The following is a 14592-nucleotide window of genomic DNA, read 5'->3' as shown; positions in this document are numbered from 1 at the left end:
TTCCAGGTAAGCTAGGACGATGAAATTTGGCAGGCGTATCAGGAACCAGACCAGATTAAATTAGAAATTGTCGTTTCCCCGATTCGACCATCTGAGGGGGGGAGTGGGGGACGATTAAATCGGAAAAATTAGAAAAAAGGAGGTATTTTTAACTTCAGAACCGGTATTCGGATCTTAATGAAATTTGATGCTGGGAAGGACATCGTGTCTCAGAGCTCTTAATTTAAATCCCGACCCGATCAGGTGACATTGGGGGGGGGGGGGTTGGGGGGGAACCTAAAATCTTTGAAAACGCTTAGAGTGGAGGGATCGGGATGAAACTAGGTGGAAAAATAAGCACAAGTCCTAGATACGTGATTGACATAACCGGAACGGATCCACTCTCTTTGGGGGAGTTGGGGAGAGGGTTAATTCTGAAAAATTAGAAAAATGAGGTATTTTCAACTTATGAAGGAGTGATCGGATCTTATTGAAATTTGATGTTTCGAAGGATATCGTGTCTCAGAGCTCTTATTTTAAATCCCGACCGTATCCGGTGACACTGGGGGGAGGTCAGGGGGAGCCTAAAATCTTGGGAAACGCTTAGAGCCGAGGGATCAGGATGAAACTTGAAGGGAAAAATAATCACAAGTCCTAGATACGTGATTGGCATAACCAGATCCGCTCTCTTTGGGGGAGTTGGGGGGGGGGGGTTATTCTGAAAAATTAGAAAATTGAGGTATTTTTAACTTACGAAGGAGTAATCAGATCTTAATAAAATTTGATGTATGGAAGGAAATCATGTCTCAGAGCTCTTATTTTAAATCCCGACCGGATCCAGTGTCATTGGAAGGGGGGACCAGGAATCTTGGAAAACGCTTAAACCGGAGAGATCAGGATGGAACTTGGTGGGAAGAATAAGCACAAGTCCAAGATAAGTGACTGACATAACCGGACTATATCCGCTCTCTTTGGTGGAGTTGCGGGGGGGGGGAGTAATTCGGAGAAATTAGAAAAAATGAGGTATTTGTAACTTACCAACGGTTGATTATATCTTATTGAAATTTGATATTTAGAAGGATCTTGTGCTTTAGAACTTCACTTTAAGTCCCGACCAAATCCAGCGACAATGGGGGGAGTTGGAGGGGGAAACTGGATAATAAGCACAAATTACAGATACGTGATTGACATAATTGGAACGGGTCCGTTCTCTTTGGGGGAGCTGCGGGTTGTTAATTTGGAAAAATAAGAAAAATTGAGGTATTTTTAACTTAAGAACGGGTGACCGGATCTTAATGAAATTTGATGTTTAGAATGAGCTCATGTCTCAGAGCTCTTATTTCAAATCCCGACCAGATCTGTTGAGATTGGGGGGAGTTGGAGGGGGAAACCGGAAATCTTGGAAAACGCTTATAAATGTCGTACATTCGTGATTGACGTAACCGGACTGGATCTGCTCTCTCTGGGGGAGTTAGGGGTGAAATTCATTGCTTTGGTGAGTTTGGTGCTTCTGGACATGCTACGACGATGAAAATTGGTAGGTGTGTCAGGGAGCTGCACAAGTTGACTTGATAAAGTCGTTTTCCCTGATTCGACCATTTGGGGGGGGGCTGAAGGGAGAGGCAAAATTAGAAAAATTGAGGTATTTTTAACTTACGAGTGGGTGATCAGATCTTAATGGATTTTGACATTCAGAAGGACCTCGTGACTCAGAGCTCTTATTTTTAATCCCGACCGGCATTAAGCCTCTGATTTTCCTTTTAAAGCAATCTATTGATTTTTAAAAATTTGCTAGAGCTCATGACATATGAGCTCTTGGCTCTTCCGACCTCGTCACAAGTGCCATATGAGCTCTTAGCTCTTGTCTTGTGTAGGAGAGAAAAAAAAAATTGTGGTCTCTAACGTGATATGCCCGAAGTTTGGACATCCAAGAAAGCCTTTACCTTGTGAGAAAAAAAAAACTTTGCCTTGACCTTTCCTTTTTATTTCTTTAAATACCCAACGAAAAAATTAAGTAACCAAATTTGAATTCTGTAGTTTCTGATTACAGTTCTGATCCAATTCTTTATGCAAGAGTTTTGTCAACTTCTTTCCTAATTACTAGTTAGACACACCTTGGAATTCACCATCAAAACTTTCTCATGTAAATTTGTTTTGATATTTATACTGTCTTGCGTTTTCCAAATTTGTCCTGCTCGCACTACCAAAAAAGTATTGCACACGTGTTTGCCTGCAGCCTAAGCTTTCTGAGGTTCAAGGCCCTAGTAGTATATTTTTTAATGAATAAACTAACAAATTCTTTTATAATACAGATCTACTAAGTAAATCACAGATTTAAGATACATCAGAGAGTCAAGGAAGCCTGAAAACACGATTTGCTATTACTAAATATAGTTATTTATTCGTTAAATACAGCCGAAACTTGGTGGAGCCCAAACTTAAATCCCAAGATCCAGTCTCTAGCTATTGATTCGACAAAGTATATCATCAAAACGGGGTTTTTAATTGGTAGTTACGCCGACCAGATAATATATTATGGTGTTCCTTCTTCTTCTTTTTCCTGTCAATTTTCCTGTCATGCGAGTATAGCGAAAACTCTGTTGCTAAGAGGATACGCAGCATCTATTAGTTTAAATAAGTATGTCTGATGCCTAATGATGGAACATCCTTAGTCAAGATGTAAGATTCAGGCACACACACACAAGATACTGGTTGGAGCTGGGTCGCGATGGTGAAGTTAAACAACAATGCAAAAACTGAGCAAATTATATGATCGTATCTAGTGTTTTTGTTCATGGGGGGTACATAAAAAATCATCAACAATTTATTTATATACATTTTGTTACGTTTACGAGTCGGACAAATATTTTTTTTGAGAGAGGGGTTCAACCCCGCTGGACACGGCCTTGTGAAAAATATAACAAAACCGTAGGAATTTCACAACTAGAAGCAGGGGGGATATGAGAGCATAAATCACCTTCCTACTAGCGTGACTGGATAAAATAAATCACAAACATCTTGCGGGCCCAGGCACCTTAATTCTTGTAATATTAGGTCCTTCTTGGCCCGGGGCTTATGGTTCCAAGCTCCAAACTGATCAGGGACAACAGGGCCCATTTCCAGGTCCAAAAGCATCATTCCCCTCCATAAAAATATACAGGTCCCCTTAGCCCAGGTAACTATCATTGGAAATTTGAAGCCGTTCAAAAAGTCTTTTGACCCTATTCTGTTCTCAAATTTTGAGGGCACCTTATCTCTAAACCAAAATTTGTCTTTTTATGGCTCTATTTTCTTGGGGTTACCTAAAAGGACTTTTAGATATAAAAGTTTCAACAAAAAACGTTTCTTACATCCAGTTTTTGGGAGCCCGTGCCCCAACCTAATTTTTTGGTTCACAAGAGTTATGTTGTCCCCAGAACTTACGATTGTAAGTTTCAAGCTGTGAGTAAAAAATTATTCTTTTTCGGGGGACAAATGTTGCAAACCTGACCTAATGACTTAAAATTTGGTTCAAGTCTGGGTCCTAATATAACAGCACAAGCAAGTCTGGCTGCTGACTCCGGCTTGCTGATGAGAGGGCACAAGATCGCAACAAACGGGAGTCAACTGTACGGAGTCTTCTTGATTCCGGATCAAGCGTCAGCGTCTGATTCTGCAGTAATTAAAAGTAAGTGAAGACTTGAATTTTCATCAGAAAAAAAAAACTTCCAGTCACTTTTGGGCCAAAGTTTTGTGAAGACTGTGCCACTAAATTAATGATTGGTTATTACTTTTTTTTTTTTTACCCCTTTTTTACATTGGGTTCTCCTTAGCCCAGGGACTTACAGCTGTCAGTTTTAAACTGATCCAGGACAAAAAGTTTGTTGGCCCGTTCTCGAGACCTCCGTACCCATCTCCCTCACTCAAAATATCTGATATTCTATCCAGGCAAAAATTCTTGGCCCAGACAATGAAAGTTTCAATCCAACTAGAAAAAAAATTTTGAGATCACGTCTGGGCCCCATAATTAGGGGCTCGTTGCACACCTAAAAATTATATATCTAAAAATTTAATTTTAAAATTTAGTCTTTTCTATTTGTTTCGGAACAAACAAATTTACTTTTCCTTTTTTTTTAACCTTATGGAATGGGGTGCACAAGGCCTGACAGTTTATTGAATATATTTTGGTCAAAGAATATAATTTGCACTTTTGTTACTTCAACCTTAATTTTACTTCAACATCTCCCTTAAAATGCCCTGAAATTTTCAACTTAATGATCTAAGCTATTCCAGAGATATTGCTGACTTACCCTTTTGACGACTTACATGCAACTAGCGTGTTTTGTTTTAATCCAATATTCCTATAAGCAATAAGCCTAATATATATAAATATAATAATATATATATATATATATATATATATATATATACATAAATAATATAATATAATATATAAATATAATATATAATATATAATATATAAATACAATAATAATATAAATATAATAATATAATATAACATATAATAATAATAGTAATAATAATAATAATATAAAATTAATTATTACTAATAATATATAAATATAAGCCTAAGATATTGTTAATAAATCCTTTTGACAACCTCTTTGCAAATAGTGTGTTTTGATTCCCCCTTGGCGCTCTCTGAAATCTTACCCTTAATACCCTTAGTCTTAGTAGTAGTCCCATTAAAAGTAGTAGTTATAGTAGTAGTGATAACAGTAGTAATAATAGAAAGAGTAGCAGTAGCAGTGTATGCATAGCGGCCTTTGGTTAATTTAACATACCCCTCAAAATGCCCTCAAAATTTCAACTTAATACCCTATACCGGTTCTGAGATATTATTGATAGCCTTTTTGGCAGCCTGCATGCAAATGGTGTGTTTTGATTTAGCTGAATACCCTCATCAACTTTTCCTGAAAGTTTTCATCTTCATACCCTTCGCCTTTTTGAAGACCCAGGATCAAACATGCCCTTCTTTCCCAATGACAAATTTTATATGTATTACTTACAGTGCTTGATCAAAGGGCCCGGGGGGTGATGTCATACCCAGATGCATAGTTATTGGACTTTTCAACTATGCTGAGCAAAATTGCTATAATTTTGATCAGATGTCTTTTGGGGGGAGGTCAGCGAAAAGGGGTGTTGGAGAAGGGTTAGTTACCCTCTAATCCCTTTTGACTCTTAAAAAGAACGCTAGAACTCTCAATTTCTAATCGAATGAGCCCCCTCAAAAGTTTATACAACAACTCCTGCCGTAAGAAGTGGAATCGAGTAACGATAAAAAAGCTATTATTTAAATCGTGTGACAGCCTGTAATCTAAGTAATTACAAATAGCAGCAGACAACATAGAAATAAAAAATGAAGCAAAAATATCAGCACACTACATATAAAATTTGACCCACTTCTTCCTTGTTTTTGCTCCTTCGTTTGGAGGATGGGGCGACAGTATAGTCCCGGTAGGTATCTACCTAATAAGTATTTCTAGAGAGTTTTAACAGAAGGGATTATGCAACATATTTTGTAAATTACATTCTTACAAAGTTACATACAAGGCACGAATGTACCTGGTCTTAGGATTTTTTTTTTTCAAGGTCTCTATTTGTTTCTCTGGGTAAAAAAAAGAAAAGAAAAAAAAAGCTAAATGTGCATCAATACAGACGATTTGAAAAACATCAACGGAGTTTTTTTTTTTTATTTTAAGCAGTTTTCGGATCAGTATGGCAATTTTCTTCTCGTGTCAGGATGTCAGGATATTGTATATTATTACTCCCCTTAGATTTGACTTAGCTTTGGCGGTATCATAAATGACAAGGGAAATTAATAATAAACTTTGGAATTTTATAGGGCTTAATGCTTTCTCGCTTATTCATTAATTATAGATGCTTGCGTAAAGACCATGCCAGCGGAAAATCCAAGAAACAATGAGTAAGAAACAATTTTTGGGCTTGACTGAGACCGAGTCCAGTGCTGTGTCATAGATTGGCACTTCAGATCAGATCCAGGCGTGTATCACAAGGATGCACAAGTTAATATTTCAACAATTAGCAAAAAATTCAGCTCGGCTCGGACGAGGAAACATTTACTCATGGAGCAAGAAAACTCAACTCAAGATTTTCACTTGAAAACAGTTTAGGTGACATTTTTTTTACACTTTCGAATTACATAATCTTACTATCTAGTTTTCTGAGTACATAGCTACCCAAATATTGTCCTCCCAATTATTTTGAGACATATGCACATAGACAGGAGAGCCTTCAGATTACGAGTTTTTCTATTGTCTCATATGTATTTGAATATAGTTCACCTCTTTTGCGTTTTCCAAATCCCCCCTCCAAAAAAAAATATATCTATGTTTCTGCTTTAATGTCCTATGATTTGCAGTCAATTGTCAACTATTTTAAAGTTAGGAATTACCAACTTTGCAGAAACGAGCGAAAACCTACCAATCTGAAAATTACGTGTAGTGTCAGAGAGGTGGCTGATGCTTACTTATGACACTGGTCTGTCCTGGCCTCCTGGCCTTATGGCCAAGTTCTCAACTTCTTCAAATGGTTTTTAATCCTTAAATACTTTATCTATTACAACTAACTGGTCAAAGGAATAAATCAAAAAGACCATCTTCTGTGATTACTACTGAGCTTTCTATTATTGATAGTAACTTACAATGCCATTGACAGCATTACTGTTTCATTTTGCAGCTTTGGAAGCTATACACCGTTATTGTAATACAATAATATTCTCAATTAGCTATTTTATCTACATATGCTATTTCAGGGGTGTAGCCAGAATCGCGATTGAAGGAGGGAGAGAGTCTGAAGTCCTTTTTTCCCATACCTTGTTCAACAAGTAAAAACTATTAGACCATGGGAATGAATTATCCCTTTGCACCCCCTAAAAACCCCCGATATCCCTCAGTTTTGACCTATTAAAACCTTAGGGCTAGAATGGCGCTCACACTTACTTTTAAAGGGCATTGGTTCCTAAGTAAGAAGATTGGAAAATTATTCATTGCAACTCAATTTATTCCTTTAAGGTTCCTTCCATTCAACAAGTTCACTTTGAAAACAATTAAACCGACTAGTAGTAAAATGACAGCAGATCAAATGATGTTTGTTATGTCCCTTTTACTTATTTTTTGTTATTCCTTTACTTGCATTTATAAAACCCTCCATCATTAAAGGCCGCCAGTAGAAATTTTTCAAACAGAGGGGGGGGGCTGCAAACGATTTCTGACAGGAAACGGGAGGTTTGGAAAGGAGATTTTTTCTGAAACATATGTATTTTCTATAGAATTTCGCATTTTATCAAAGGTTTTTAATCTTTCAAGGGGAGAAACTGAAGCACTGCCTTTCACCCCTTCCTGTGTCCGCCCTTACTATTCTTTCCTGATATTATTCGTAGTAATACTCAAAACCACGAGTGGTATAAAAGCAAAAATTAAACAGGGCAAAAGTAGCCGCGACAAGCCCCTTCCATACAACTTTTCATTTAATTAACTAGATACAAAAGGAGAGTTGAAATTTTAAGGTAACTGCCATCAAGCGTAAGTTTCAAAAATAAATTAAGCACAAAAAAATAAGGTAAAACCAGATTCACTTAGAGTGGTACACTACCCTACTCTAACAGACAATACATGCTCAAGGTTTTAAGTGAAATACGTAAAGCAGCGTGTATCGTTAGTGTTCAGTTAGATATGGCAGCCGATAAGGCAGCACAGCAAAGCAAGGATATTTAGACCCCCAAATAATTAAATTTAATGTGAGATAATTAATCCTCAAAATTGCTATCTGCCGAGAATCAGTGTTAAGGGAAATCTATAAGACAATTGGGCTACTTTATAGCTCTTTTAAACTTCTAAAGATTTATAGGAGTCCAAAGATTCATTTACACGTTTCTACATCCAATTTTTTTTTTTTTTTAAGGAGTTACCTGAACGACATAGGACACTCCTTCCCTAACAAGCTTTTGGTCATGATGGAGCCATCCTCTGGTAGGCTTGTTCACCAATGCTCCATTGCAATCTTCAGCTACACCGTCCATGTTATTGTCCGTAGGTAACCATGCAACAATTATTTCTCCACCTGCGACTTGATGACGACCAAGTATTGGAGCTTCTCTGTCCCCACAAACTATTGTACTGCTCGACGAATGATTTGACTGTAATGAAAGACAAAATGGGACTAAGAACGATAAAAGAACGAAGGTGAATAAAAAGAAACTTTCAATTTATTTAGGATAAGTCACGCGGAAGAATAAACCATCATAATAGCACGCTACTAGACACAAAAATAAATCTAAATTACTTTGTAATCAAACTCATCCAGCATATGTAAGATGAAGAATTAAATATGGACGCGGTATATTATCTGAAGTAGAATGAATAAAAAATAAAAGGTCATACATACGATAACCTTGAATGAAGTAATAAACCCAATAGGAAAAAGCGAATAGCCCAACCTACCAATATATCAAAACCTACCCTGAAAGGTTACTTGAATATTTTTTTTCTCTGCTTTCTCGTGTTTTGTATCCTCAGCTTAATCTTTATTACGAAACCTAGATAACACATAATCGTTTAACTTTAAGAGCAGTTAAAAACACACAGTTCCAACGTTTTGTTGTTTGATCAAAAGTCTCATTTTGGCAAAATAGATGAGATAGCATTGACAAAGTGCTACTTTTCTTTTTTTAAAATAGCATAAACCATTTTTAGATGGCAGGCCAATTACTAACGATCAAAATGACAAAAAAACAGGAGTAGGGTTACCTCCTCCCGCTTCTAAGCCTTCTAAAGGCTATTGCCTGTTTTACGTTTCATAGAAAAGTACATGTATTTTGAACAGAGTGCTTTTTCTTCAAACTATACACAAAAAAAAATAATAAAGTCACAATAACAATTAAGATGACAAAAAAGGTCTATCAAAAATAAAGTGAATTTTTTACTGAATAATGGTTTTAACTCCTACAAATCTCAGTAATCCAATATTTTATTAAACAAAAGTTTTGATTTTTTGATGCTATAATTATAAAATAAAAATTTAAGATTTTCGGTTTTCAATAAATAGCAAATGACACAAAAACTATAAGAAGGTGAAGGAACGGGAGATGGGCAGCAGTCCTACTTCTCTTTTTAGTAATTTTTCTAAAATATTGCAGACACACCCTTTGAAAACATGGAGGTGCCTTTGATTTGGTTCGACATGCCCCTAAACATTTCCTGAGAATTTCAACTTCACACCCTTAGCCGTTCCTGATATTTGGCATATAGGTCCTTTTGAGAACCAAAGTACGCATAGTCTCTTAATTCAGTTGAAAATTGCCCTCAAGATTCCCCAAAAGTTTCAACTTAATGTTCCTGAAATATTGCAGATACACCCCTTTGGCAACCAGGACACACACAATCTCAACTGATTTAGTTCAACATTCTCTGACAGTTTCAACTTAACAACCTTGGCCGTTTCTGAGATTTTAGCCTACAGATACGCCCTTTAGACAACCTCGATATAAACTGTGTTTCGAGATTTTAGTTCAACATTCCACTCAAATTCCTTCATAATTTGAACTTATCGTACCTGAGATACTGCAAACTCGCCCTTTTAAAAACCTGAAAGCATGTAGTATACATTTTCAAAAGATGGATGTTTTATATCGTCTTTTGCCAAAAGATACGCCTCTTCTACCATCTTATGTATGAAGATGTAGTTTTTATAAAAAAAAAACAGACAAAAATGCATTCTATTCAGCTCTTTCCCAACTTTGACATGATTCTATCATAACTTGCAGCATCAAGACTGATTGAGCCACATAAAACATCTTTTTTCCCTTGTATTTCCGACCTCCATCTCATTTATGCAAGAATCATGTCAAGTTAGGAGAGAACTGAACAAGCATTATTAGTTACAAAAGGTACTAAATATAATGTTTCTTTTCAAACGGCCCCTCGAACATCTCTCTATTAATCACAGTTTTCCTAAAGTCTCTAAGTACTTCCTCCTTTTCAAATATTATATTCACAATCTTGGTAATTTATCTCTAAATTCTCAACAACCGTATTTAAATACACATTTTCGACACTATCATTATCTGGGCTTTGTTACGTTTTAATCCTTTTTAGTGCTGTCATTAATTCTTCCTTACAATATAAGTCTTCCTTCACTTTCAAAGTCTTACAAACTTTTCATTCTTTTCTATATCTTTTCCTGTAACTTTATCAAGATTTAGCACGTTTTCAAAATGTTCTACCCATTTATTTTTAACTCTTTTCTTTTCACTTATTGTGGCACCCTTCACATCTTTAACTGGGACAAGTCTAGATTGCCTGTTCCCTTTTAATTTTTGAACAAACCCTTTCAATATTTTTCTGCTACGTCATCTGGCTGCATCTTCCAGATCTTCAGCAATTTTATCCATGGCACCCACTGTATACCACATTAATTTCATAATTTAATGCTTTCTCCATTTTCCAGAAATTCCTCTTATTTTCATATGTTGTATCACTCAAATATGTCTTGTACAATTCCTACTCCTCTTTAACTCCTCTTCCCCTCCTCCTTTCTTAACCTTAGTAGTAGTAGCTGTTATAATAGCGGTAGCTGTAGTAGTAGTAGTGCCAAATGTAGTGGTTGTAATACGGACACAGTGCCTTTTGGTTAGTTCAACACCCCTCTTAACATGCCCTGAAACTTTTAACTTAATACTCTAGCCGTTCCTGAGATATTGTTGATTCACGCTTTTGACAACCTAATGTACTTTGTGTTTGATTTAGTTCAACATCCCCCTACACATTCTCTGAAAGTTTCAAGTTAATATTCAGTAGCCTCAGTAATAGTAGTAGGTATAGCAGCAGTAACAGTATTAGTAGCAGTATGCTCAGAGCATGTTTTAATTTTTTCAAAATCCCCTTCAACATTCCCTGAAATTTCCACCGTAATACCCTTAACTTTAGTAGTAGTAGTACTATTAGTAGTAATAGCAGCTGATGTAGTAGTAGTAGTAGTAGTAGTAGTAGTAGTAGTAGTAGTAGTAGTAGTAGTGGTGGTGGTAATAGCAGTAGTATTAGCATGCACAAAATACCATTTAGCACTTAGTGCCAAATGGCAAATCCCACTCAACAAACCCTGTGAATTTCAAATAAATACTTTTGGCTGATCCTAATATATTGCTGATATGCCCTTTTGACAACCCGATGCGCGCAGTGTGTTGTGATTCTTTCAACAGCCCCTCAACATTCTTTGCAAGTTTCACCTTAACACCATTAGCTTTAGTAGTAGTCGTACTATTAATAGCAATAGTACCTGCTGTAGCAGTAGTGGTAGTAGTGGTAACTTGCATACAATGCCATTTGATTAGTCCAAAATACCCCTCAGCAAACCCTTTGGATTTCAACTCAATACTCTGAGCTGATCTTAAGATATTGCTGATACGCCCTTAGTTCAACATAGTTCAACTTCCCCCTCTAAAATTCACCGAGATTTTCGACTTAATACTCTTAGTCTTAGTAATTGTAGTAGTCGTAACAATAGTAGCAGCATTTTTAACAGTAGTAGCAATAGTAGTAGTAGTATAGACAAATTGCCTTTTGGTTAGCTGAATGTCTCTATCATAGCCTAAAAGTTTCAACTTAATGCTCTAAGTCTAACCCGTTCCTAAGATTTTGCTGATAGACTCTTTTGACCACCTGACTGAATTTGGTGTGTGTTCATTTAGTTCCAATTCCCCATCAACATTCCTTGAAATCTTCATCTTATTACCCTTAGCCAAGAAGTAGTGTTTGTAGTAACAGTAGAGCAGTTGCGGCAGTAGAAGTAGTAATAGCAGTAGCAGGAGCTTGAACATATTGCCTTTTGGTCAATTGATCCACCCATCTCAATCCTTCCACGAAATTTATAACTTAATACCCTTAGCCCCATCAAGATACGCCCTTTTGACAACCTGTATGTACATAATGTGTTTTGCTTTATTTCAACGCTCCCCTGAAAGCGTCACCATTATACCCTTAGCCTTTTTTTGACACCAAGTTAGCCTTTTTTGACACCAAGTGTCAAACATACTCCCCTTTCCCAATAACAAATACTTTAAGTAAACAGTGGGCAAACTGCATAACTTACAGCCCTTGTCCCAAGGGCTGCCGAAGGTCATCCCTAGAGGCATAGTCATCAGACCTTTAAATTATGCTCAACAAAATGGCTGTCTAGAAAATTGTATGTAATATCTTTGAAGAATAAGGGGCTTAGAGAGAGGGTTGCTTGCCCTGTAATCACTTTTTAATTTTAGAAAGGGCATTAGAACTTTCGATTTTCTAATTAGAAGAGCCTCCTCCGATGTTCATGTTGCAACTCCTTCCACACGAAGTGCCTAATCCAGGTTGCAGCTGTAGCTAGCAACATAGTAAGAGGCGATCATGTCCCGTCTAAAGAAATACCATAGCTTCTAAGAATAGAGTCAGATCAAAACACAGAGTATCAAACAGTTCGTGGTAACGAACTGTAGTAAGGAGCGACCCGGCTCAATAGTAACCAAAAGTCTAAAAAAAGGAATTAGGTACCAATAGCTACATCAAAAAATCGCATTTTGATGCTGATTTTAAATATATAAGTTTCATCAAGTTTAGTCTTACCCATCAAAAGTTACGAGCCTGAGAAAATTTGCGTTATTTTAGAAAATAGGGGTAAACACCCCCTAAAAGTCATAGAATCTGAACGAAAATCACACCATCAGATTCAGCGTATCAGAGAACCCTACTGTAGAAGTTTCAAGCTCCTATTTAAAATGTGGAATTTTATATTTTTTGCCCGAAGGCAGATCACGGATGCGTGTTTATTTATTTGTTTGTTTTTTCCCCCAGGGGTGATCGTATGGACCCAGTTGTCCTAGAATGTTGCGAGAGGGCTCATTCTAACGGAAATGAAAAGTTCTAGTGCCCTTTTTAAGTGACCAAAAAAATTGAAGGGCACCTAGGCCCCCTCCCACGCTAATTATTTTCCCAAAGTCAGCGGATCAAAATTCTGAGATGGCCATTTTATTTAGCGTAGTCGAAAAACCTTATAACTATGTCTTTGGGGACGACTTACTCCCCCACAGTCCCCGTGGGAGGGGTTACAAGTTCAAAACTTTGACCAGTGCTTACGTATAGTAATGGTTATTGGGAAGTGTACAGGCGTTTTCAGGAGGATTTTTTGGTTGGAGGCAGGGGTTGAGAAGAGGGGGATATGCTGGGGGAACTTTCCATCGAGGAATTTGTCATGGGGGAAGAAAATGTCCATGAAGGGAGCGCAAGATTTACTAGCATTACTTTAAAAAAAAACAATTAAAAAGTTTTTTCAACTGGAAGTAAGCAGCAGCATTAAAACTTAAAACGAACAGAAATTATTACCCATATGAGGGGCTCACCTCCTCCTAATACCTCGCTCTTTACGCTAAAGTATTATTAGTAATTTCAACTATTTATTCTGCGGCTTTTGTGATTCAGGGGTCATTCTTAATGAATTGGGACAAAATTTAAGCTTTAGTGTAAAGAGCGAGGTACTGACGAGGGGGCGAACCCCCTCATATATGTAATAAAAACATAAGAATATAAAAGTTCTTTACGTAAGCTAATTTATAAGTTACGTATATCTTTCACTTATAAAAAGATTCGTAAAAAATTAAAGTTCTAGTTGCCTTTTTAATCAACCGAAAATCGGAGGGCAACTAGGCTTCCTCCCCCACTCTTTTTTTCTCAAGATCATTCGATCAAAATTATGAGAAAGCCATTTAGCCAAAAAAAATAAATATACAAATTTCGTTTTAATTATTCCTCTGCGGAGAGCCAAAATCAAAACATGCATTGATTCAAAAACGTTCAGAAATTAAATAAAAAAAAACAAGTTTTTTAAATGAAAGTAAGGAGCGACATTAAAACTTAAAACGAACAGAAATTACTCCGTATATGAAAGGGGCTTTTCCTTCTCAACGCCCCGCTCTTTACGCTAAAGTTTTTTTTTTTTACTGTTTTTAAATGTAGAGTTAAGAGAAAGAGTCAAACTTTAGCGTAAAGAGCGGGGCGTTGAGAAGGAAAAGCCCCTTTCATATACGGAGTAATTTCTGTTCAATTTAAGTTTTAATGTCGCTCCTTACTTTCATTTAAAAAACTTGTTTTTTTTATTTAATACTATTAGAATCACCTTGTCCAAAACACTTACGAATGAAACTTACAGCTCACGGCACAGCTTACGTGCCTTTTTTTCCAGAAATCGTCCGATCAATATTTTGAGATAGCCATTTTGTTCAGCAAAATTGAAAGAACAGATAATAAGGTCTTTGAAGAGACAACATGACCGCCCACAGCCTCTGGGGAAAGATCTTTAAGTTATAAAATTTGTCCATTGTTTACGCATAGTATTTGTTATTGGGAATTATGCATACATTTTCCGGGTGGGGGAGGATGAATTTTTTACTGGGGGTATCCACGAGTAAAATTTTCCATGGGAAGGGAAGTTTCCAGAGGTGAACTTTTCAGGGGAAATTTTACACTGGGGAATTTTTCCGAGTTCCTACGGGAAGTTATTTGTCTGGCTTTCTCTTTGCCGACTCGATGTTTCGCCAGGAGATGTAAAGCTTAATTGTCCGAGATA

At 36.7% G+C, this 14592-nt stretch overlaps 1 protein-coding gene across 1 annotated transcript in view; it reads right to left on the bottom strand.

The window, feature by feature from the left end:
• Positions 1-4419: 4419 nt before the first annotated feature.
• LOC136033102 (uncharacterized) overlaps positions 4420-14592 on the bottom strand; it is a 52883-nt gene continuing 42710 nt past the window's right edge. The window contains exon 3 of the mRNA XM_065713716.1: positions 4420-8137. Coding sequence (XP_065569788.1) covers positions 7898-8137 — 240 coding nt within the window. The 3' untranslated portion in view covers positions 4420-7897. The remainder of the gene's footprint in view (positions 8138-14592) is intronic.

This window comes from Artemia franciscana, chromosome 11 (assembly GCF_032884065.1).
Source record: "Artemia franciscana chromosome 11, ASM3288406v1, whole genome shotgun sequence".
Taxonomy (NCBI): domain Eukaryota; kingdom Metazoa; phylum Arthropoda; class Branchiopoda; order Anostraca; family Artemiidae; genus Artemia; species Artemia franciscana.
The sequence above is the reverse complement of the archived record's forward strand: the minus strand, read 5'-3'. Positions and strand labels throughout refer to the sequence as shown.